The 25,876-nt window shown below is 36.7% G+C and overlaps 2 protein-coding genes and 2 pseudogenes across 2 annotated transcripts; 2 read left to right on the plus strand and 2 right to left on the minus strand.

The window, feature by feature from the left end:
* Positions 1–888: 888 nt before the first annotated feature.
* Positions 889–1,647, plus strand: LOC114729973 (myb-like protein X). Its single transcript, XM_028916993.1, has 2 exons — positions 889–1,182; positions 1,282–1,647. Exons 1-2 carry the CDS (start codon positions 889–891, stop codon positions 1,645–1,647), a joined length of 660 nt encoding a protein of 219 aa, XP_028772826.1.
* Positions 1,648–1,794: 147 nt separating this feature from the next.
* On the plus strand, positions 1,795–2,782 carry LOC114729974 (uncharacterized G-patch domain protein DDB_G0278987-like). The gene is made up of 2 exons (XM_028916994.1): positions 1,795–2,320; positions 2,607–2,782. The coding sequence occupies exons 1-2, from the start codon at positions 1,795–1,797 to the stop codon at positions 2,780–2,782; spliced, it is 702 nt and encodes a 233-aa protein (XP_028772827.1).
* Positions 2,783–5,246: 2,464 nt separating this feature from the next.
* LOC114729976 (cytochrome c oxidase subunit 6a, mitochondrial-like) lies at positions 5,247–9,320 on the minus strand (annotated as a pseudogene).
* An 11,567-nt stretch (positions 9,321–20,887) lies between these two features.
* On the minus strand, positions 20,888–23,798 carry LOC114729977 (tubulin alpha-1 chain-like; annotated as a pseudogene).
* Positions 23,799–25,876: the final 2,078 nt, after the last annotated feature.

Below are 25,876 nucleotides of genomic sequence, written 5' to 3' on the forward strand. Positions count from 1 at the left end.
TATTTTGTGTTTTATCAGTTCCAAAGTTATTGTCAGGAAGGTTTTGAGTTTCGGTGATGTCGTAATTCAGATACATTGTTTAGAATACTTGTCAAGATCTGTGTGGATCTGTGAGTAGCTTTGAGTTTTGACCCTGTCTCGTTCATGCTTTAAACATTCTTTTCTCCATTCGAGTTGGCTGCAGACTTGCAGAACACCAATATGTCTGTTTTTCCTGTATTGTGCATAAGATTCGATGATCTGAAACTAAACTACAAGATTTGTAGTTAACTTTGCCTGTGTAAATGGTCCGCGAGGGGTCAATATTTTTTACTGATGGTGGATTCCTGCGATGAGCAAAAATCCTTGCTTCATTAGTTCTCAGATGTACAAATATTTCCTTATATGAACTGTAATCTGTAGATTGTATGAAGTCCCCTGTATTATATGTCGATATAGAATTTCCGCTTGCTTGAGGATATAACGCGGCGTGTCTTCTTGCCCCCCCCCCTTCCTGATCTGATTTATGGTTGAGTTGCTATTTTTGATAATTAATAGCCTGTTATAGAGATTGCTCAATATGGGCAGGTATTCGGGGAAAAGTGAAGTTTGAGGGAGAGGAATCTCCATCATGTTCAAGTCGGCTCAGAGGAACCAGAGATCCAGAGGCTTCAAGGTGAAGCATGCACTACAATTATGTGTTGCGCTTGGCCTTTGTGTCTGGCTGGGTTACCAAATCAAACAATCTTATGAGAAGAAAGTATCATATGGGGAAAGCACACGAACCAGCGGCGAGACTGTGAGGTTGGGGAGGAAGGATCTCAACCCGCGCAGAGAGGAAACCTCCATCATAGAGCAGGCATAGGGAGGAGGAGGATGAAGAAAAGCAAGCATGAAGAGCAAAACAAGATGGATGATACTAATGGCGTGGATAATGAGATTTCAACCCAAAAAGCTGAGCAGGAAAACACAGAAGGGGATTCTGAGCGTCAAGAGGAGTCAGTAGATCAAGAGAAAGCGAGTGAACTGAGTTCTGAAAATGCTGCTGGGACGGGGCAGGAAGGTGAGGCGGATCAAAAGAAATTTGGCGACGAGAATGGCGTAAATGATAGCCAGGGAAATGATAATGAAGAGAAGAAGAATGAAGAGAACAAAGAGACAAGGGAGACTAGAGAGAACGAAAGTCAGCAAGAGAATGGAGAGGCAAAAGAGACAGAGAACCACGAGAATGAAGAAAAAAGAACTGCAGTGAGGGAACAAGAGAAGAATGAAGAGAACAAAAAATGAAGTGGAGAACAACAGAGAGAGGGAGAGAGAGAGACTAGAGAGAACGAGAGTCAGCGGGAGAATGTAGAGGCAAAAGAGACAGAGAATAAGGAAAATGGAGAGAGAGAAAACAGCACCGAAGTGAAGGAACAAGAGAAGAAGAATGAAGAGAACAAAGATGAAGTGGAGAACAAAGAAAAGGAGAGGCTAGAGAGAGAGAACGGGAATCAGGAAGAGCATGTAGTGGCAAAAGAGACAGAGAATAAGGAAAATGGAGAAAGCAGCACTGGAGTGAAAGAGCAAGAGAAGAATGAAGAGAACAAAGATGGAGTGGAGAACAAAGAGAATGGAGGCAAAAGGACAGAGAATAAGGAAAATGGGGAGGAAGCAACACTGAAGTGAAGGAACAATTGGACGATGTTAAGAGCAAGTTAATGATAACAAAAAGAAGAGGAGAGCAGCTCATCTGAAAAAGAGCAAGAAGAGGATGAGAAGATTCAGGAAGTGACTTCATCTGAGGATCAAGTCAAGGATGGGAGGAAAGGAATAATGAGGAGGCTAGAGAGGAGCATTATGCTGGAGATAATGCCGCCAGTGCTGTGGAAACACAGAACACAAGATACCACAGATGAAAGTCATAGCAAGACAGAGCAATCTGAAAACAAGGAAAATAATGAGTTTAAGGATGAGTCTAATACCCATGGTACTGAAGAAGCTCATATTGATCAACATGAGTTAGTCTCAAATAAAACAGAATCAGAAAAAACTGAGAAGGCTGATTCAGGCAATGGGAACCAAGCATTGATGGAGAGTGATGGACATAAAAGGGATGGGGAGCAAGCTGATTCCACTTCAACATCTTCCTCAGAAAACTATGTCAGCAATGCAACCAATGGAGAGTCCAAGGACTCACCTACTAATGCTGCTGACAAGCAAAACGTTGACAGCAATTCTGACAAGGGAGCGCAAGATAATGTGTGTCATCCAGTACAGGTGACAACAAAGATGCTAGCCAGGAGGTACAACAAACTTCCTCTGGTGCTTCATCTGAACAGAAGAAAGATGATTCCTCAAAGTCAGAAAATAGTAGTAATTCTGGGCAAAATGACAATGTAAACTCTACTCAGAGCGAAACGGACAGTGATGGAAGCGCTAATAATGGCGTAGAGGCCAACCAGGGACAAGTCAAATCCACTGACCACTCCATCAGAACAAAATAAGGAAGAATCCTCTAACTCAGAAAACAGGAATGATGCCAGCCAGAATAATTCAAATGGCAATGAAAATGCTAATGACAATAGAAATGAAAACAAAGACATGACGGTGCCAGGCGTTTCTTCTGATTTCCTCAATTTCTGAAGAGAAAGATGCATCTTCCGGGAACAATGCTGATGCAGTGCAGAGTGAGAAACAGAACAATGTTCAAAGCCAGACAAATGAAACTGGAGGTGCTCAAAAAGAATCATCTGTTGCAGGAAACCAGAAAGAAGAATCAACCGATTCCAACTCGCAGGATCAAGTCAGGTCTGAATCTTGAATTTTTCAGAACGTTAACTTGGGAAGGTTGCCAGAGAGACCAATACCGAAAGCAATCACAGTGATGCTTACTGCCACGGAGCTATATTTCAAATAAATCAACTGCAAGAGGCTTCCTGTTATGGTCCTAACCTTTTTTTTCTTTTTTGTTGAGATATGTATTGTTCTGTACGTGGCCAATATGCTATTTAGATTGTTTGGGGGGTTATTGTTATTTGCTGCAGCAATAGAGTTATATGTATAAATCATTTGTTGTTCTTCGTTGTTAAAGTAACAACTTTTACGTATCCATTTCCACTACTATTCGGCCAAAACGCTTTCCCGAAATGTTGATCTTTCTCCTCCTCACCATAGAGTTGGGATACTTGAAGCTTAACTCAGGAATGGATCCGCTCTTTTCTTCTTTTTTCTAAACTTTAATGGTTTAAAATTTAACATTTTATAAAATGTTATTTGAATTGTATTTAAAAAATATTAATAAATTTAAGCCGTTAAAATTTGATCTAAACAACTCCCAATTGTAAATATAAAAAAATGCTTTATTGTAATAGTTTATAATTGTGAACTATTAAAATCAAATTTTAACTATTTAAATTTATCTATCTATTTTTTATATATAATTATAAATATTTTTATAAAATGTTAAATTTGAAACTATTAAAATTCTAACCGATAATAAAAAGGAAAAAAAAGGGGTAGAGAAGGGTAACAGTAGAGATAGAGGAGAGGATCCCTTTCGCTCAACCGTAATACGTTTACCTTTTTCAGTGTCATTGCTTCAGCAGCGGAGTGGCTGCGGTGTATAAAAGTAAGCTCGTGTTCTATTTTACATGGACAAGCTTCACTCTTCTTTTTGACCCAATAAACCTCATACGACCGACCGATGATCTAACTATAAGTTTCGGGATGCTACTCGGTCAACTCCGCAATTTCTCTGTTCAATGGATTACTTATTTCTACTAGCTCCCGTCCCCTTTAACATAGTTACCTAACCTAAATAAATTAAAAAAAAAAATTAAGTTAGTTATAGGTATTATTTTTTCTAAAAATATCTGATCATTTATATCACTTAGAGCCACTATAAAACTTTAATATGTATAACTATTACAAAATTTACTTTAAAAAACAAGTAAAAAAAAAATAAATAAATTACAATTTTATATTTAATATCAAATTAAATATCAAACTAATGTTATATTAAAAACAAAAAGCTAGTATAAAGGTACGAGGGAAATCGCAAGGTACGAGTGCATGTGAATCGCATCACTGTTCGGCCACTAACGCTATGTTTGGTACGGGGTTTTCGGAGGGGAGGGGAGGGAAGTTGCTCCCCTTCTCTTGTTTGGCTAGTATAATTTTTAGAAGGGGAGGGGAGCTCCTCCCCTCTCCCGTTGATTATTAAGATGTTTTTTAAAGAGGGGAGGGGTTTTTCTCCCCTCCCCTTCCTTCTAGCCTCCCCTCCAAAAGTGGGGTTTTTTGGAGGGGAGACGAGAGATGATATTTTAATTCCTTATATGCCCTTTTGATTTGTTAACTTCTGATCAGTCATAAATATTTCTACATAAGAGTTCTTTGAGCATCTAATAAGAGGTTATTAAGATAATTATCTCCAAAATTAGTAAGCATTTGTAAACTTTTTTTCTCTTCTTCTAATTCTAAGAGGCCGTTGGTATTTTCTTTCACCTTCAAGGTCTTTTCTCTGATTGAAATCTATCACTTGTGAGTTTTTGTCTTGATATTCTATAAGTGTGTGACTGTATCTTGTAATCAAAATTAGTGAATTGTATTATATATATAGTTATATCTTAACAAAATAAAAAGTGAGAAAATTTATTTAAATTTTATAAGGCTAAAATAGTCAATTTTTTATTGAAACAAAATAAGGATTATTAAAATTGCTCCCTCCCCTCCTCCCCTCCAATCAATCCAAAACAGAAATCATTCCATCCTCCTCCTTCCCCCTCCCCTCCCTCCCCTTTGTAGCTACCCTCCCCTTTCCTCCCCTCCCCTTCCCTTGATTAAAATCCCTCCCCTCCCCTTCCCTCTATCGAGCCAAACATAGCGTAAGAGAGTGCGCCTCGCTGATTTGATGGTCCCGCTACTATCAACATTGTTCCCCTGAGACCTTCATGCTTAACGTAAAGTTGAACATTATTAAAGAAATATTATAAGGTATTTTTTCAGTCCTGGTATAATATCTAATTGTTAAATTAATTTTGATCCTAAATATAAATTATTTTTTATATTTATCAATTTTTTTTAAATATTCCTATGAATCTTTCTTAACTATAATTAAGTAGAAAAAGAAAAAAAAATATTAAAAAAGATGATTATGTTATTTTATGAAAAACATGTCATATTTTTTATAACTAACTTACCTAATTTTTTTAATCTAATCAAATTAGTTAAATAGATTTTATATTAAATACCGGAAAAGTAGTTTAAAAATCAGACCAATCATTACATTTTGAGCATTTTCAACCAAAATGATGATACCGTATTCCAGTATGTTCAAAGAAGGTGTGAGGATGGGTTCGAACAACTAACGCATACATAACACTGCTTCTAATGCTAGTTGTTGCACCAAACTGGACAAAGCAGAACCAAGTATTCAATTATTTTAAATCCAAGTAAGGGTATGAAACACGACCTAATAAGACTGTCTTGCTACTTGCAAGTTCCACATTAAAATTTATGCAACAATATGAAAATGTTCTATCAAACTTCGACATGGGGCAAGAAATAAGCCAAACAACAGTCACGCGATAACTCCGACTTAACCACCAGATGTTCCTAGTGATGCTTTTTTTCGAAAAGGCCATCTGGACCTGCTTACCCAAAAGAATCCAGTCATGAGCAGGGAATTTCAGGCCTCGCGGATTACTAAAATGCAAGCCAGATTGCAATTCTACAAGAAATACAACACTAGCTAACAATAATTAACAATAATATGCATATAATTAAATAAACGACTACTCTTGGTGCTTCGAATAAAATACAAAAGGTGATTCTATAGCTTTTGCAATGTCACTTGTACCTGTGAATAAGAATAACAGTTAATTTAAGTTAGAAGATATCACCAATATTGTTTTCTGAGTAATGGAAAAAGAAATGTCTTTCCATGGATTATACAAACGCCCCCAAAAGTGTTTACTATAATACGATTGATAAATTGACCAAGAAAAGCCCTTGCTTGAACTCATTTTGAACACAGGCTAATCAATTCTCAATTATGACATAGACCTAATAGTATCATGGACTCTCAATCCAACCAAAACCTTTTTGCACACGCAAGCCAAACAGAATAAACTTATCCTTAGAGTTAACGGTAAACTTAGAAAATCTTGAAAAGATGGTCAATGTTAGATTTGAATCATTATTGAAATATGCAAGCCCATGAAAAATGAAACACACCGGCCACTATTCTCATGCTTCAGATGTCATTCCATCCTATCAGATGTATGATATTGATATCTCAAACTCAATGGTGAATTTACAAAAGCAAAAGCAGCTTCCTCCAACAGACTGATCTACGTATGACAGCTGCTCTAGCTGAATATGAGATTACTCAATACTCACAGAATCAGGTACAAACTAAAATATAGCAGCACATTAATGTGTTAAACAGAGAGAAATTGAGCAAAGTCAAATACAAATCTAAAGAATTTTAACATTTAATGAAATTAAATTTTTGAAACTTTCAAGTTGTTGTGGAAAACAACAACAACAAGCAGCTTTATCCCACTAGGTGAGGTCGGTTACATGAATCATATGACGTCATTGTGATCTATTAACAACCAAGTCCTTCGATATGTTGTTGACCAGGAGGTCTCATTTAATGACCTTATTGAATGTTCTTCTTAGTCTTCCTCTGTTTTTTTTTTTATAGGACTCCAAACTGTCTGATCTATCTTCTCACCAAGACCTCCAATGGCCTTCTCTTCATATGCCCAAACCACCTCAAATGATGTTCAACTATTTTCTCTTCGATAAGCGCCACACCTACTCTTGCTCTAATATTTTCATTTCAAATCTTATCTTTTATTGTATAATCACACATCCATCTCAACATCCTCATTTCTACCACCCCAACTTTATACTATTGTTGTTCCTTTATTGCCCAACATTCACTACCCTACAACATAGCTGGTCTTATAGCACTCCGATAAAATTTTCCCTTAAGCTTTGTTGGTACCTTCTTATGGCAAATAACTTCGATAGCTTTCCTCTACTTTAACCAACCAGCTTAAATTCTATAAGAAACATCTCCATCAATTTCACCATCTTCATGTGTAATTGATCCTAAATATTTGAACTTTGACACTTGAGAAATAATTTGATCTCCCGTCTTCACCTCCAAATCACCACTGCCTTGCCTCTTCCAAAACTTGCAATGCATATATTATGTTTTGTTCTTACTCAAGCAAAAACCTTTTGAATCCAAGTTCCTTCTCCATATCTCCAATTTAGAGTTAATTTCTTCTCTTCATTCAGCCATGAGGACCGTGTCATCCACAAAAAGCATACACTTAGAGATTGGATAAGCTCAATTAGAAAATTTAAAACAATAAATAAGTAAGAACTCACAGAAGACCCCTAATGTAGGCCAATATTAATGGGAAAGTTCTTTGTCTCACCTCCAGATGGTTTTACAGTAGTAGTTACTCCTTCATATATATCTTGTATGGTTTTGATATAAGCAACCCGTACACCTTACTTTTCCAAAACCTTCTAAAATACTTCTCTTGACACACGATCATTAACTTTTTCCAAGTCAATAAAACCTTAGAACTATATGTAAATCCCTTCCTTTACTCTTGTATCTTTCTATTAACCTTCGTAGTAAATAAATTGCTTCTGTTGTGGATCTCCCCCCATAAATAAATTGGTGGGGAACACAATTAAAAAAAAAAAAAATCAAGGCCACACTCAATATGAAAGACACAACATACCCCATGGAAATTCCTTATTGCGGATGTGCAGATATGGGTATGGCTGCATAAAAGTGTAAGGACAAAGTCAAAAACAGGAGGGAAAAAAAGTATTATTCTGTATGTACGTTGTGCAAGAGTAATTTGGAGATACAACTATAAGGTTATTCTAAATTGGGTTCAAAATGGAATTTGGTTGCACTCATGATAGATGGAGTGTCACACACTGTGCCAAACTACTTGGCCTAAAATAGTGATTGATTGCAATTATCATAGATAAAATGCCATATCAAACATAGAAAAAAAAGTCCATCATTAATGCATGTCTGAGGAACCAAAAAAAAAAAAAATGCATGTATAAATAACTCACAGGGGGCTCTTCATGGTGAGGGTGACCCTTTGATAGGTGATAACGGCTAAAGCAGTGCATGTAGCAATGCCTAGATAGGTAATCTTCTCCCACTTGGCTGTCTCGTCTGATGCAGTTAATAAAAGAAATGCTTATCAGCAAGCTATATAGAGGAATAACAGTGGAAGCAGGACATTGATAGAGTAGTTATGTGACGATTAGAAGGAAGAGGTGAGGAAGCAGGGGAAATATCAAATGCATAGTAGGCTAGTTGCCAAAATGCAACCTGAAATTCACTTAGTAGACTGAAGCATAAAATTCTAAACAGATAGATAACCACATGAATAACGTGCTAATATATAACAAAGCAACCATAAATCTTTTATGGCTAATTCCAGTTGCTGAAGTGAAACATGGAAATTGCATTCGATGCTGGGATTTAAAATCAAAGAGAGGAAATTCAGGACAATCTAATAGCCAAAATGTAAGTAATCCATCAACTACCAAAAAGTTTGACAAACCTAACCAAAAGCCTAATTGCCTAATATCAAAATTGAGAAAATTTAGTTCTTTAACTGTTCAGTGAATCAAAAAAGCTAATTTCCAAAAAATTGAATCACAGGATTTTCATAGTCAAAAAAGGAATAAGGTCAGAATATCCACAAAGTGACGCAGCAGCAAGACTTAATGATTAACAGTTGCATATTCATATTAAATCAATTTGAATTATCAATCAGAGCCTGATATATCATTTTCACATATCTGTACACCCTTATCCTAATGCAACCACTTTAATCCAATAGTGACCAGCTTCCAAGCTAACCACACGGTTTGCGAAAAAGAACTCAAACCCCACACCAAAAAGAAACCCTAACATTATACAGTTGCGATGATTAGGAAATGATCGACTTTAAACTTGAAATCCAGCAATAGATTGACAAAATTCAATACGGATTGGAAGGTACCACATAAGAATGCGTCAGTTGAGTACATATTGTATTATATATATATAGAGAGAGAGAGAGAGCGTAGGGGAGTAGGGGAGTAGGGGACTAACATTCATCATCGTGATGACTAGATGAAGCGAAGTTTCGCCGGGGAGGAGCCGCGCTACGAGGTCTTCCGCGCACCGCAGCCCGAAGAAGACTGGATCGCACCATGGCCATCGCCATTTCTTCCTACTCGTTCTCTCTCAGTGTGTGACAAAAGTCATGTACCGCGTTGTCAAAGAAATTCCGAAGGGCCGGCAAGCTTATATGGCCCCGAGCCGGGTGACCGGATCTTCCTCGCTGTAGCTGGGATATGCAGGAAATAAAGGCATGATAAAAATAAAATTTAAATATTTTAAATTTTATACGAATGTGTTTTGTATGTTTTGACAGATGCATACCCAAAAAATTGTATGGAGAGGGTGGAGTGCATGGCTAAAGATTCTTTTAATTTTAAGCAAAATAGTTATGATTATTTGACATTAATTCTAATTATTACTCCTTCAATCCTTAATATAAGACCCATTTAACTAATTTGATTATATTAAGAAAGTTAGGTAAGTTAGTTAATTATAAAAAATATAAAACGTTTTTCCTAAAATACCATAATCATCTTTTTTAATACCCTTTTTCCTCTTCTACTTTATTATAGTTGAGAGAGCATCCATAAGAGTAATTTAGAAAAAATTGATAAATATGAGGAATTAGTCTTATGTTCAGGACTAAAACCAATTTAACAATTGAGTCATATATTAAGGACCAGAAGAGTAGTTTATAAGTGTGATTTATATATGTTAACAATGCTCTACTAGTTTAAATAAACATTTAAATAATTTATATTAATTAAACGTTAAAGAATTGTTTAAAAATACATCACTTTTTATTTGAATTGAACAAAAAAAGTAAGACACATCTTTAGGATTTTCATTCGTAATTCGTTTTCTTCTCACAAAATAGAGTATTTATCATTTCTTTTAACTTCCATTAATTATAATTCATTTTGGTATATTAAATTAAAGTCCCCCGCGTTATAAAGAAATAAACATTCTTCTGGGATCTAGCCACGGAGTTTGGGGAAAGGGGCTTCTCTTTTCAATTTCCCTCCTCTTACTCTCTTTTTGAATTGCCGGTAAAATAAATAACTTATTTTTTATTTAATTTTTAAAAAATTAGATTAGATAAAAATTAAATTGGATAATGTGATTTATGTTTGAATTAGATTTTATAAAATTTAATTTGTAAAAGTAGAAAAGTTATTTGGATTAATTTTATAAATAAGTTAGTTTGTAAAAATAAAGTTATTTAGATAATTATTAAAAATGCAAGTTTAGTTATAAAATAACTAAAAAAAAGCATAAATTTTATTAAATAATACTTCTTTTAGTTTAAAATATAAGTATCAAATAAATAAATCATGCAACTCAAAAAATTAAAACACATTTAATGATTTAACTAACATTTCTTATTTTGTGAAAAAGTTTAACTAACATCTTATATTATGAATTGGAAGGACTATTCTTGTGGTCCTATTTATAAGTCATTTCATTTCAAACAAACTAAGAAAAATTTTAAATTTTATTAACTCTCATTTAAAATTCAATATGTTTTTAATTTTATTCTTATTTAATATAAATTATACATCATGAAAATAAAATCAACAAATAATAAATAAAGTGTAAAATTGAAAATTGTATATTTAGAGAAAAAGTTCCCTATACGCCTTATAAAAAAGACAAAATTTTCTTCTCCCCCTATCTTATAAATAGGATATGAGGAGTAGCAATTAATTTATTCTTTCTTCATGCTTTAACTTCTCTCTCTATACTAGTAAATTTTTTAATGTAGGACCCACACTTTTTTCCTTTCTCTCTTCACTTTTCTAATGCCAAAAGCATCAAATTTTAGTTTTTGACTGAGACTGGGATTTAAATTCCAGGAAATAGTGCAGGTGTGCGGAATGTCTGGAGGCATATGGGTGCTTTGGAATAATGACAATATTAAATTCAGAGTCCTGGAGAAACACAAACAGTACCTGCATGGGGAAGTGGCTAGATTGAGTGATCGGTTATGGCTATTTACTGCGGTCTATGCGAGCCCAAGAGAAATCGAAAGGAAGGATTTTTGGCAGGAAATGAAAAGGCTGGCCCAGGCGACCACGAGTCCTTGGCTTCTTGCGGGGGACTTTAATGACATCAAACAACCTGATGAACAAAGGGGAGGTGTCCCAACTAATGCAAATAAATGCATGAGATTTAGAAACAACATAGAGGATTGCCGATTAATTGATATGGGTTCTGAGGGACCTAGGTATACGTGGAGGGGACCTATAACTAGTCATGCGAGTAGAATTTATAAGAAATTGGACAGAGCTTTGTGCAACTCGGCGTGGAGAAATATGTTTCATGAAGCGTTTGTAAGAGTTGGGCCGAGACTAAATTCAGATCATCATCCCTTGTTTGTTCAATTCTACTCGGGAAGAGGAAATAGGAGGGCAAGACCATTCCGGTTCGAAGCTGCATGGCTACAACATGCACAATTTAAAAATGTATTGAGAGGAGTGTGGACGGGGAACAAAGAATTAAATCGGGAATTGGAGGAGCTGACCCCAAAGCTGAAGGAATGGAATCATAATATCTTTGGGCATATTGCAAAAAAGAAAAATGAACTTCTAGGGAGAATTGCCGGGACACAAAAACACAATCAAAGAAAGGATAATCCCTACTTAGAGGAGCTGGAAATCACGTTGAACAAGGAACTCCAGGATGTGCTTGAGAAAGAAGAGATTCTTTGGTTCCAAAAGGCAAGAACAAAGTGGCTACATGATGGAGACCGTAACACCAGGTATTATCATACAAAAACTTCCATCAAGAGGAGGAAGAACAGGGTGGCAGCGTTGAGAGACAGAGAGAATAATTGGGTGGAAGGTAAGGAGGAAGTGGGTAAACTTGTACTTGAGTTTTTCAAATCTCTATATCTGGAAGAAGAAGAAAATAGGGAGTGGGTTCAAACTCACCATGTTTGGCCAGAAGTGGATGAGGAGACGTGGGGGACTGTTTGTGGGGAAATTACTGATGAGGAAATAAAGCTTGCTTTGTTCTCAATTGGAGGTCTAAAAGCCCCGGGAGAGGACGGTTATCCTGCTATCTTCTACCAGAAAAACTGGGAAATAGTAGGAGATTCTGTAACAAAGTGTGTGAAGACCTTATGGGAGAAACCAGAGAAGATTGGGGAAATGAATCAGACCCTCTTGACTTTAATCCCAAAAATAGACAATCCTGAAAGGGTCAGCCATCTCAAACCCATCTCACTGTGCAACGTGAGTTATAAATGCCTATCAAAGATCATTATTCAGCGGCTAAAGACCATTATGGACCGATTAGTCTCTCCGTTCCAGGTTAGTTTTGTGCCTGGTAGGAATATACATGATAACATAATAGTTGTCAACGAAATGATACACACTATGAGAAGGAAGAAAGGGAAAAAAGGCTACATGGCAATCAAGGTGGATCTGGAGAAAGCCTATGACAGGATGAATTGGAATTTTTTAGGCAAAGTCCTACAGGAACTTCAATGCCCGGATGAAATGAGGAACAGGATAATGCACTGCGTCACCTCAGTTTCCACGAAAATTCTTTGGCATGGAGAAAGGTTAGAATAGTTTCTCCCCACGAGAGGCCTTCGCCAAGGAGACCCAATCTCTCCTTATTTATTTGTGCTTGGCATGGAAAAGCTCACACACCTCATCTTAGACCGAGTGAGAGAGAAAAAATGGAGAGGAGTGAAAATCGGGAGAGAGGGTCCTATTTTATCCCACATGATGTTTGCTGATGACCTCGTGCTCTTTGCCAAGGCTACCACTGACCAGATTGAACTTGTTTTAAACTGTTTGCAGGTGTTTAACAGGAGCTCAGGACAGAAAATCAGTTGTGAAAAGACCCAAATCTACTTCTCGCCTAATGTGAAGAGGGCAGACAGGAAGCATATATGTGATATCTGCAAATTTAAAGAAGTGGAGGATTTGGGGAGGTATTTGGGCGCTGAAATTGTGCACCCAAGAAGAAGAAAAGATAAGTATAAGTTGGTTATTGAAAGAATGAAGAGAAGATTAAATGGGTGGAAAGCAGAGAGCTTGTCTCTGGCAGGACGTATCACGCTGGTGAAGTCTGTTGCAAGTTCCATGGCATTATACACAATGCAGCATGACCGCTTGCCACAGGGTATATCGAACGCTCTTGAGCAAGAACAGAGAAGATTCATTTGGGGAGAACAGGGGAGTAGCAGGAAGAGGCATCAAGTGTCCTGGGAAACGATATGCAGACCGAAGGAGTGGGGTGGAGTTGATATAAAGTCTTTACAGTGTATGAATGAAGCATTCTTACTCAAATTGCTGTGGAAGATCAATGTACGTCCAAACGAGCTATGGGTTAAAATTCTCAAAGAGAAATATGGGGGAAGAGGGAGAAGAAAAAATGAATTGGTGGCAAAGAACTATGACTCCAAGCTATGGAGGGAATTAGTTAAAATGGTGGAGACCTTCCAGGAGGCGGTGAGGGTGGAAATCAGGAGCGAACACAATACGAATGTGTGGACAGACAAGTGGATAAGCGGAGAGAGTAAGTTAAGCTCATATATTCTACCAGATTCAAATATTGACTCGAACCTGAGAGTCAGCGATCTGGTAGATGAGGAAGGAAATTGGTGTCTTACTGAGATATAGCAGTGGCTACCACGAAGGATTCTTGAAAAAATAGCAAACTCCATCCCTCCACGAAAGAGGGAGCGGGAAAGTGACCGTATGAAGTGGATTCTCACCGGAAACGGTGAATTCACCGCGAGAAGTGCTTATAGATGGTTGAAAGGGGGGCACGAAGGTGTAAGAAGCAAGTTCTGGAAGGAAGTGTGGAAGTTACAGGTCCCTGAAAGGATCAAAACCTTTGTATGGATTGCGGGACACAACAGGTTAACCACAGCAAGCATCTCCAAAAGGTGGGACGGAAGCAACGGCGAATGTAGATGGTGTCAAGGACAAATTGAGGATGGATTACATGTGCTGAGAGACTGTGAGTGGGCGAGGGCTACATGGATTAATCTGGTACCGGGGGAGAAGAGAAGTGAATTTTTCTTGAGCCAATGGCGGAACTGGTTAGAATCTAACATTGGAAACCAGGCTAGAAGGCACGATTATGCTTTTTGGCCTGAAATTTTTGCTACAGGGTGCTGGGCAATTTGGAAATGGAGGAATCTGCGTATTCATGGACATGGAGAAGACATCCCAAGCAATACCGAGCTAAGCATCAAACAGTACCTCAGAAATTACATGTGCAAATGGAACGGCGAGAATATGCAGCGAGTAGAACAAGAAATCAGATTAGTAAAATGGTCGCCACCGAGATCACGATGGTGTAAGCTAAACACAGATGGAATCTTGAGAAGACGAGGAGTAGCAGGTTGTGGGGGTGTGATTCGAGGGGACCAAGGTGAGTGGATAAGAGGTTTCGCCATCCAACTAAACGCTAGTACAGTAAGAGACGGAAGCATGGGGAGTTATGGAGGGACTCAAATTATGTTGGGAGCTAGGATTCAAGAAAGTGGAGGTCAAAAGTGATGATGCGACTCTAATAACAGAGCTGCACCGGAACGGAAGGATCTCGGGGTACTACCTCATCTCGAGCATGATTGAAGAACTTATCATGAGAGACTGGGAGATCAAGTTTATGTATGTAGAGAGAGAAGGGAACCAAGTTGCAGACCTGTTAGCTAACTTAAGCAGCAAGCTGGCGTGCAAGAAATATGTTTGGATCCAGCCACCTGTCGAAGTAACTGAAGTGTTGGATAGGGATGCATTAGGAATAGGGACTTTTAGACACGTGTAATTTGAGCTTTGTCTTTGTTTTTGTCTCTAGGCGTTTGGCCTCTCTTGTCACCAAAAAAAAAAAATAGTTTTTGACTTAATCCTGCTATTTTGATATAAGCTCTTAATTTTTTAAGTTATTCCACATACCATCAAACATGCCAAAAATGCTTTAAGCCGTTAAAAGTTGCTTAAACACTACTTAAACATGACTCCAAATAGCCACATTATTAGTTCGGATTTAATACTATTAAAAAACTGTTGGAACTTTGATCAAATGTTTAGGATCAGAAAATGGGAGAGTAGAGGCCTAGAGGAAAAAGAAAAGGAGAATGACATGAGAAAAAAGAAAGAGAGAATTGCAATTAGATCCCACCTAAGAAAATTAAATACAAAAAGATCTCTTGAAATTATGAAATTATTCTTAAGTCTCAATAGACTTTTTTGCAATAACTTTTATTTGTTTAATAACTTTTTTTTTTTAAAGTTTGCATTAACAACTAAAAAAGCAGTGGTTGACAACTTAAAGTGTAAGGATTGACAACTATCACGGCTGGTTTGACAACACATTTTCTCAGTATATCACAAAATGTAACGCATGAGTTGTCAAATCTGTCGTGATAGATGTCAATTATTGCATTCTAAGTTATCAACCACTGCTTCTTCAGTTGTCAATGCAAACTTTAAAAAAAAAAGTAATTTGGTAATTAAACAAATAAATTTTATTGCAAAAAAATGTCTTGGGACTTCAGAATAATTTTATAATTTCAAGGGATTTTTTTGTATTTAATTCTCTTAAGTGGGACCTAATTACAATTCTCCCAAAACGAAAAGAAGAAACCTTTATTGCACAATTTGTGATAAGTTTTCGGCTTATTACTTTTGAATTGGATGGGTCAGTCAAAATTAATAGCCAAAGTTGCTTCTTCTTTTTTTAAATAATACAATTCAGAACATCCTCAATTTGGGTTTAAGACTAATATCTGTCAAGTTAAAAGCATAACAGTTAAAGCCTTCCAACAAATACGTTTCCCAATATTCGAACCTGTGTTTTCTTCCAAACGGAGTGAGACGGCCAAAGCTATTTATTTATGAATATAAAGAATAAGGATATCCTATGTTTACCTCTACATAATCATGAGATTGCACAAATTATAAAAATGAATGATATTTACACTCTTTAATTAATAAAGATATAATTAGAATATTGAGATATATTTTAACAAATAAAAGAATCTAACAGTTTTCCTTAACATATGTATATCATATCTGAAACGACTTATATACAGACAGGAAGGGAGTATTTGTTTGGCAGACCATTAATATAATTAAGCATCCTGCTCCCCACAAAATTTTGAGCAGTTCCATGTTACATTAACAGTTGTTCCAACATTGCCATCCACAGTTGTTAGTAATAAGAGGAGGAATCCTTAGGACTAGCTGTTGTGGAATTTTTAGGGTCATTTTCTGATTCTTCGTTTCTTGAGCACTGGAGCTAGCGTCATCTCCCGTTGCCTCCTCATGTTTATCTTTTGTTGATCCTATAACAGCATCTTCTAGCTCTTCTGTAGCATCCTCTTCACTTGCAAATTCAATTCACGAAGCATCCTTTTCAGGAGCTATCCCCGACACACTCCTGGCAGGCCAAATGGCCTCCCAACACTTCCATTGCCTACACCTCCAATCATCTCCTTAGCTGAAATGTCCATGATATGGTTAATCATTTATCTGGGCTGAAATAACCAAGTAGCCTGTACTTTGAGCAATAATTTTACTCCTAAAGCTGAATGAAAAGCAGTTTCACTCCACATTTGAATTCCCTGGTATTTCTTGATCAACTTGAGCTGATGACCAGGCATCATTGAGTTATTCTGATAAATTTCGAAGTTACCACTAGCGTCTGTCACAATATTTGAAATCTTTCCCCTGTTTTCTGGTAGTGCCATTGGAAAAGAAGAATGAGATGCCTTTTCATTTTTTCAGTTTTCAACCTTTCTGAGGATAACTTAAAGGAGTACTCACTACTCAGCGCGATAAAATAAGTTAGGGTTAGCAGGTGGCCTCTTGAGGAAGGTCCTCACACCATAACTGCAAGAGTTTTGCCGGCCAGCATCGGATGACCCAGCAAGAGGGGAGGACCATTGCCTCCAAGCAACGGACCACCTTGTAGGTGAAGTTGCTTCGGTGGGTATGGTTATTGCAAGAACGGGAAACCGTTCTGTGCGATATAGGACCTTTGAAGATTTGGTGGGTCTTTCTGATTTGAAGAAGGTGCAATGTCATGTGAAGAATTATTAGTTTTGGCAGTTGTGGCTGACTAGTGTCAAGCTTTGTTTGTCTTTCTTTGTTAATGGCCAGATTCAACTTAAATAAACTCAAAACCAAAAGAAATTCTAACAGTGCGAGCTACCAGAGTTATTCAAGCTTATCTCTAAAATTTTTTTTTTGCTAAAGCATAGGTATGCTTCTATTAGAGGTAATCCTATTCGAGGACTGTCAGACACTAAATGTGGACACTTCTCTCAATGAGGATTTAAACCTTTATTTATCACGTTATGGAAGACTAACCACTCTGCTAAACCCAACTCCTATTGGTTAAAATCTATTTCAATTGGCAACATGATAGTTAAAACTGAATTTATAACGTGATTTTCAAGCGGACCCTTTTGTCATAGTAGTTAAACAGACCAAAAGAAATCTTCTTGTTCAAGTCCAGGTGTCCAACATATACATCAGCATTTAGTTATGGGATAAGATCCAATTTTGTCCCAAAAGTTGTCCCTTACGAGCCGCGGGCATCTGAGTTTTTTTTAAGAGTAATATTATCCTGGAAGTTGCCAAAACGTAATAATGTCATCCAAATTTAACACTCCAAATGGTCAAATGTTAGTTGACTCATTATGCTGATGTGGCATCTACCTCCCTTTTTATAAGCCACGTGGCAGGAAGTGGTCCATATGGGTAAGATTCCTTTTAGCTTCTCTTTCCTCCAGCGGCAACATTTAATTCTCTTTCTCTTTGCCAGCTTCGGATTGAAAATTTGGAACAAGATAGGAGTTTCTAAAAGTTTCATAAATTGGTCTCTTAATATGAACAATCCCAGAAATTCTCTCCACTTCCTATTTTACGCTCTTCAAACTCCTCATGTTCCCTTTGCTTAAAAAAAAAAAAATCTTTACGTTCCCTACTAGTCTCGCCAGTATCAGAATGGCATAGTTTGTTTTCCTATGCACTTCCAATCAAGTTACCTTAAGCTTCCAATTTCGCTTAGCACGCAGCAGCGCGCCGAGCTTTTTTCTTCGCCGAAAACACCTCCTCCGACCTCAATCCCTTTGCAATTGCGCCTCATCATTTTTTGAAGTTTCACTCCAATGTCCTTTGTCTAGTCATCGACGTCCTCTCCTTCTCAGTACACATGGCCGATGATAGCCTCAGATCTCGAGCTCCATGTGTCCTCTGGTATACTCTCTGGCGTTCATCAGGGGTTCTGATGGGTGCTTTTAGCGAACCAACGTCCTCTTCGATGAACACCTATCTTGAAACAAGCATATAAATTTGAACTGCTGACTAGTTGAGAGCTGAGACTATAGCTATAAATCTGAAATTAGTATACCTGGATATATGTTAAAGATGAGTGAGAAGATCTGAAGCTCCCCTCACCGAGACAATGAACAATGATTTTAGAGAAGGAGTTTTTGAGTTGAATCTCGATAGTCCGATGAACCAGTGTCCTCTGGTTAAGTTTTTTTCTTTTTTCCCCTTTTATATAAAGCCCTTTTCAGCTCACAATTCATGTCAGCATCGATTGGTCAATAAGAAAAATTTAACAGTCAAAATTAACTTTTTTAACGATGTGGGCGATATTGCTACGTTTTGGCAGTTTTTGACGCGACATCGCTCAAAAAGACTTTTTTAACGATGTGGGCGATATTGCTACGTTTAGTAAGGAACTCAGCAGGACAGTGGCTCGTTGGATTCAAAAAGAAATTGGGCTTCCTACCCTCCACGACAGCAGAACTAATGGCATTACTAACAGGGCTAGAAATCTGTAAACAACACGGATATAGCAAAGTTATGGCTTTTACGGACTCTATGGAAGTTTACCATATGCTTATGGTAGATGGAGGTCTCCAACATCCTCTACGACCACACATACTGAAGCTAAGAAGTCTTATATACTCTGATTGGGATCTCAAGATTAACTATACACCTCGGATGAATATAAAATGCGCTGACCACCTCGCCAAGGAGGCACATATGCTCACAGAAGAAATGATCATGATGTGGCACCCACCAGCTGATTATCTCTCTCGCCTTAGGAATGACCTAGTGTAGTTTTTTGCTGTTTTTCGTACTTTTCAAGTGTAATCTTGCCCCTTTTATATTTAAAAAGAAAAAGATAAAATTGAACCTTGTCTCTTTATTTATTCGTACATCGAGCAATCTTACAAGTAAAGTATGGTTTATAAATTAAAAGAGCTCTGCCACCCGGTATACTACTTTGAGATTAAACTTTTTTTTTTTTTTGAATTTACATTCACAACAAACATACGGCAATTTTCATGGAAAAGCATATAGACGAAGAGAACAAGTGAGGGTGCACAGCTTCTTAAATAGAGAAAAAATGTGAAGCCTTTTTTTATTTATTTTGGCAATATGTTGGAGAGGCAACACTATGGAAGGGAAAATTAACGCATCGGAAGAGCATCCCACAACGGCAGTCAAAGGTCATTTTTTGTTTGCATGGTGCTGATTCAGAGATTGTCTTCCCAATGTAGCCTCTTATTGTGTTGCAGCACGTGCATTTGTACATCCGATGCATTCCTTTGGATTTAATTTTGGGAGGGACGGGGAAGGGGATGTTGAGATCAATGGATCTGCTTGTTCCCCTGAAGTTTGTGAAGCAATGTTAATATTAAAATGGGGCCGTTGATTTCAGAGAGAGAGAGAGAACTTCATCTCGTTTGGTTTAACATTATCATTTCGGCTGCATTATTTTATTTGTGGTCAAGTGTGGGAGACCATAAAATGATTAAAATCAAAATACACCAGTGAAAAAACAGTTTTTTATGGTCTCATGATTATTTCACTGCGTGTTGTATAATTTTACTTGATGGCCCCTTTCAAGTTTCAATGCAATATTTCATAGTTAGGTCTGCAATTAAAAGGGGAAGAATACACAAACCACAAATACAATTACACCAAACAACGCTAAGTGGTTTTAATCTCTAAAATTTGACTTCGTTTTGATCCATTTAAATATTTTTGAACAAATTCTAAAAAAAATACTCTTAAAATTTTAAAATTTCAAATAAAAAATAACAACAAAAATATGTTATCATTTGTTTTTCAAATGTCGTTAATTGTTATTAAAATGTAATAAACAAAACTAATTTAAAATTTTAAAATTCAAAGGTTTTTTTTAAAAAAATTTCAAGGTTGTTTTTCTGAAACATTGTTTCTAGTTTCTGAATCAAGATTTCAAAAATTATTTCAAATTTCAAAAACCAAAACTAAAATTAAATTAAGTTTCAAAAACTGAAGATGGTATTAACCTATGAAAAAAAAGAAAAACAAAAAACCTATTATTCTTCTTAAGTATGTAAGGATTGGTACTCCTCCGATCCTTAATATATGGCATAATTCTTGAGTTGGTCTTAATCCTAAATATAAGACTCATTTTTCATATTTATCAATTTTTTCTAAATTACCCTTCTGGATACCCCCTCAACCATAATCAAGTAGAAGAGAAAGATGAGGTATTAAGAAAAATGATTATGGTGTTTTAAAAAAAATGTGTCACTTTTCTTATAATTAACTAACTTACCTAACTTTCTTAATCTAATCAAATTAGTTAAATAAGTCTTATATTAAGAATCCGAAGAGTATTATTTAAGAGAAAAATTCAGGGGAATCTCCCTCAGCGTGTTGAATAAGCGTGACTTAAGAAATGAGAAATCGCTTGCAAACATAAATGATTCGGAAATCACAGAAAATGAATTTCCAAAATATTTAGCGAATTATAGATTCAAGGCAATATGGATAAAACCTTCAATTTCAATCCACAGAACATCATAAAGAGCTCGTAACTTAGGTAACAAGACACAGTAATATCATTAAGTTTGGTGTGTGCTCCATCCTAATGGAACATACAAGTTCCTACGCACTAGAGAGAGAAGACAACAGAAAGTGCAAGCAAGCACCAAAAAGGTTTAGAGACGGCAGAGAGCGAAATCAATACTCATCTCCCTCGTCACCTTCGTCATCTTCTGCACCCTCTGCACCAACCTCCTCATAATCCTTCTCTAAGGCAGCAAGATCTTCTCGAGCCTCAGAGAACTCACCTTCTTCCATTCCCTCACCGACATACCAGTGCACAAACGCCCTCTTGGCATACATAAGGTCAAACTTGTGATCAATGCGCATGAAAACCTCAGCAACACTGGTTGAGTTTGAAATCATGCACACAGCCCTCTGCACCTTTGCAAGGTCACCCCCTGGAACAACAGTTGGGGGCTGATAGTTGATACCGCACTTAAATCCAGTAGGGCACCAATCAACAAATTGGATAGTGCGCTTTGTCTTAATTGTTGCTACAGCCGCGTTGACATCCTTGGGCACCACATCACCTCTGTACATCAAACAGCAAGCCATATATTTGCCATGGCGTGGATCACACTTGGCCATCATAGACGATGGCTCAAATGCAGTGTTTGTGATCTCAGAAACTGACAGCTGTTCATGGTAGGCTTTTTCTGCCGAAATGACAGGAGCATACGATGACAGCATAAAGTGAATCCTAGGATATGGTACCAAGTTAGTCTGAAATTCAGTTACATCCACGTTCAGAGCACCATCAAACCTCAGAGAGGCAGTCAGAGACGAAATCACCTGAAAAACATTATAACATAATTTAATGCACGGTTTTACGTGATAACATACAGCCAAAAAATGGGTTTCAAAATTATTTATAGCATACTTGAGAAACAAGACGATTTTTTCAAAATTATTTATAGCATACTTGAGAAACAAGACGATTAAGGTTGGTGTAGGTTGGTCGCTCAATGTCAAGCGCACGTCTGCATATATCGTATATGGCTTCGTTGTCAAGAAGAACAGCAACATCAGTATGCTCCAGGAGGGAATGAGTGGAGAGGACACTGTTGTAGGGCTCAACAACAGAGGTTGAAACTTGTGGTGAAGGATAGACAGTAAAACCGAGTTTGGATTTCTTGCCATAGTCCACTGAAAGACGCTCAAGAAGCAGGGAACCGAGACCTGAACCAGTGCCTCCACCCACAGCATTGAAAACCAGAAACCCTTGGAGACCAGTGCAGTTGTCTGCGAGTTTTCTGATGCGATCCAAGCAAAGATCAACTATCTCTTTCCCAACTGAATCAAAAGACCATTACAAGAGTTAGCATTTCATTTGAGAGTGAAAAGGAGAAGATCTGTGGAATGGGAAAGACTAATTACTGGTATAATGGCCGCGAGCAAAGTTGTTTGCTGCATCCTCTTTGCCACTGATGAGTTGCTCCGGATGGAATAGCTGGCGGTATGTTCCAGTCCTGACTCATCAATGACATGCAGTTGGCTCAAGATCTACAAAAACTGCACGGGGCACATGCTTTCCGGCTCCAGTTTCACTGAAGAAGGTGTTGAAAGCATCATCGCCTCCACCGACAGTCTTATCACTTGGCATCATTCCATCAGCCTGAAAAATGGAAGAATGCCTTAGACTGGCCGAAGAGAAGATAGAAAATGAACAAAGCAGGTATCCACGCCATGCCAGAATAGATCTATTATGGAATTCAAAATTCAAAACTGACAGTTGGCTCAAGATCTACAAAAACTGCACGGGGTACATGCTTTCCGGCTCCAGTTTCACTGAAGAAGGTGTTGAAAGCATCATCGCCTCCACCGACAGTCTTATCACTTGGCATCATTCCATCAGCCTGAAAAATGGAAGAATGCCTTAGACTGGCCGAAGATGAGAAAATGAACAAAGCAGGTATCCACGCAATGCCAGAATAGATCTATTATGGAATTCAAAATTCAAAACTGACACTGAAGTTAAAACTAATTTATCAAATTGTTATAATCTCTCGAATGCTTAGTGCACATTATACCTCCAGAAATTCGAAATGTGTTATCTGAAAAATGAACTTATTAAGCTTTAATTAAACAGAAAATTTGCAGGATTATCGCAAATTGATGGAAAAAATGAGTTTCGTCGAGATATTTACGACAAATATTTTTCTGCAAACATCAATAGATCTATAATAATTTCAAATATCTCAAAATTTTCTTAAAAGTCAAGTAGGAATATAAATGAACGCAACTGTGATGTCAGGGATCTGAGATCACATCGCATTAAGAACACCCTACATAACTGGAATAGAAGACAATGATGATCCGTGCAATATGATGTGAATAGAAAACAAATACAAATACACCATTCAAAAAATCAGAGATACATTTGACAGTAATCATCAAGATCCTGGTAACGCCACATTATCAAAAGCACATATAGCGAACGGATCGATCGAACAGCCAGTGTCAGAAATGGTTCGAAAAGAGGAACAGAAAAGGCAATCAGACTAATACTGGAAAACAGTAGATTGAAAAAAAAACGCATCAGAGCACTAGATCTTCACAGATCAAGACGGTATTACCTGAATGCCATGCTCGAGGCAATAAAGCTCCCAGCAAGCATTTCCGACCTGAATGCCGGCCTGACCAATGTGAATGGAGATGCACTCTCTCATTTTCGAGGATTCAGAGAAACTGGTGAGACAAAAGCACAAAACGTAGAAAGAGACACAGAGAAGGGTTCTTTCTGAGGCGGAGCTTAGCGTCAGGGTGGTTCGCTTTTAATAATGGGCACCACCGCACCGGAGGGAGAAGATGAGAAAGGTAAAATGAAATATTAAGGGTGATTTATCATTTTTTTTATTTTGGTGACCAGGGGTGATTGATCTTTAACCGTTGATTATTTTGTTGTGCCCGCCATAGCAAAGGCTCCCCATGGAACCGACGGCAATCGCTTAGTCCAACGCAGTACTCCATAAATCGGCCGACCAAATTAGGCGGGCGATTTGAAATATTTGGTGTCTTGGATTTTTTCCTGGGCCCACTGTGTATTTCATTTGATTATAAATATATAGTTGTAATAAAAATAATTCATTTTTCACCCTGTAAATTGTAATAAAATTCAACCTTGGTAATGGATCACGTAATAAGATCGGAAGCATTTAGTAATTATTATAAACCTCTTGTTGGCAAAAAAAAAAAATTAGGCTCAAATGATAATTTTCTACCTCAACATTTAAAATGTCATGTTGACATTTTTATTATTATTTATATTAGATAATTGGAAAAAACACTGTATAAAAAATAAATTACTAAAACAAAATGTTATGTGAATTTAAGCTAACATATATCTAGTCAAACATTTCACTGGGTCTATAGCAAATATTTTTTTCAATTTATGCGGACTGTAGGGTACGAAGGGATTAGCAAAAAAATTGTTATATGAAATTAAAAATTTAGATATTCATGATTAAAATTTAAAATTTATAGAAATAATTACAAAGGCCTAACGTAAATTGAGATGAATTAAGTTAAGATGAGCTGTTCGGTTATTAGAAGGGAGAAAAATAGAACACTAATCGTATTTTTCTAACTCAGTTCCCCGTCTATTTTCAGACGCAGAAGAATTTTCAAATTCAAAATTTTTTTAATTAAGAAAATAACCAAACCGCATTTCTTGATTATCGTTTCAAGTTTGTTCCTTCCTCTGAGTTATTTCATTTGAAACGTCATAACCGTTAGCTTCATTTATTTTTAGTGTTCTTTAATCCATATCTATGCTGCCCGAATGGATCGAAATTGTAAACTTGTTAAAATAACCATAAAAAGAAATAGAAATATCATAAATTTACAGTTTTAAAAAAATAAAGTCAATAATATAATTTTTTTTCGCAAAATAACGTAAAAAGGAATTAGAAATTGCAATATTCTAATTCAGGCACATGAGAACTCAAAATCCCAAAGAAGAAAATGGCGTCTGATTTAGTGTTTTACATATGTAGTCAAATGACTAAAATATCTTTATATCATATTCTTAAAAATAAAACTATCAAACATGTTATTGCCAGTATATTTTTTATTATTGATTATTTAACATTTGTCATTACCAATTTACAACTTATTAATAAATAACTTGTCATTATCGGTATATCTCGTCATTTGCTATTTAACTTGTCATTATCAGTTCACAACTTATTAATAAACTTTTTGCTATAGGGACATTTTTGTTATTTAACTATATTTGCAAAATACTATATCAAATATCACTTCATTTCCTGAGATTTTGACCTTTTAGGTGTCTAAATTGAAATATTATAATTTTCAATCTCTTTTTATGTCATTTGTTTTTTTTTTATTCCGGTGAAAATAATATAATTTTTAAACCATTTTTAGTATTTCGATAGTCCTTTTAGTAAATTAATCTCTACTAAACTTATGTTTGAGAAGAAAAGCCAATTTTTAAAGGCTTAAAAGTTAATTCACCAAATCTAAAAGTTTGTGTGCTGGGTGGATCTCCTTAACAAAGTAACAAACTCAAAGTCAAAGAAGAGACCCGGTTCCAGACGCCGGTGAAGCTAAATAACAAGAGCCGGTAGTAATTTCACGAGTTTCCTTGGAGCTTTTGACATTTCAGGAGTACCTCCACCAAACCTCTTCATAATTAAAAAAAGGTGACGTGTCACTTCACTGTTTAAGGTAAGAATAAGATATTTTTAGGAAATGGAAGCAAAAATATATATGAAATTTGAAAATTCTGTTTATAATATTAAAAGACCGAAATGCTTTTACTTTTTTTGGGGAAAAAAAAAAACCATCAGATGTTCCCCTCCGAAGCAGTCACCGACAGTTCTAGCAAGTTCAGCCTCACTGGCGACAACACCAA

Source organism: Neltuma alba, unplaced genomic scaffold (assembly GCF_004799145.2).
Source record: "Neltuma alba isolate B1F8T4 unplaced genomic scaffold, ASM479914v2 tig00012696_pilon, whole genome shotgun sequence".
NCBI classification, from domain to species: domain Eukaryota; kingdom Viridiplantae; phylum Streptophyta; class Magnoliopsida; order Fabales; family Fabaceae; genus Neltuma; species Neltuma alba.

Bases quoted from the DNA above. Each gene is read 5' to 3' on its own strand.
- LOC114729973 (XM_028916993.1), top strand. From the start codon at position 889: ATGGATGATACTAATGGCGTGGATAATGAGATTTCAACCCAAAAAGCT. The intron at 1,183-1,281 runs GCAAAAGAGACA...GGAGAACAACAG, and splicing joins GTCAGCAAGAGAATGGAGAG to AGAGAGGGAGAGAGAGAGAC.
- LOC114729974 (XM_028916994.1), top strand. From the start codon at position 1,795: ATGAGGAGGCTAGAGAGGAGCATTATGCTGGAGATAATGCCGCCAGTG. The intron at 2,321-2,606 runs GTCAGAAAATAG...CAATTTCTGAAG, and splicing joins AAGAAAGATGATTCCTCAAA to AGAAAGATGCATCTTCCGGG.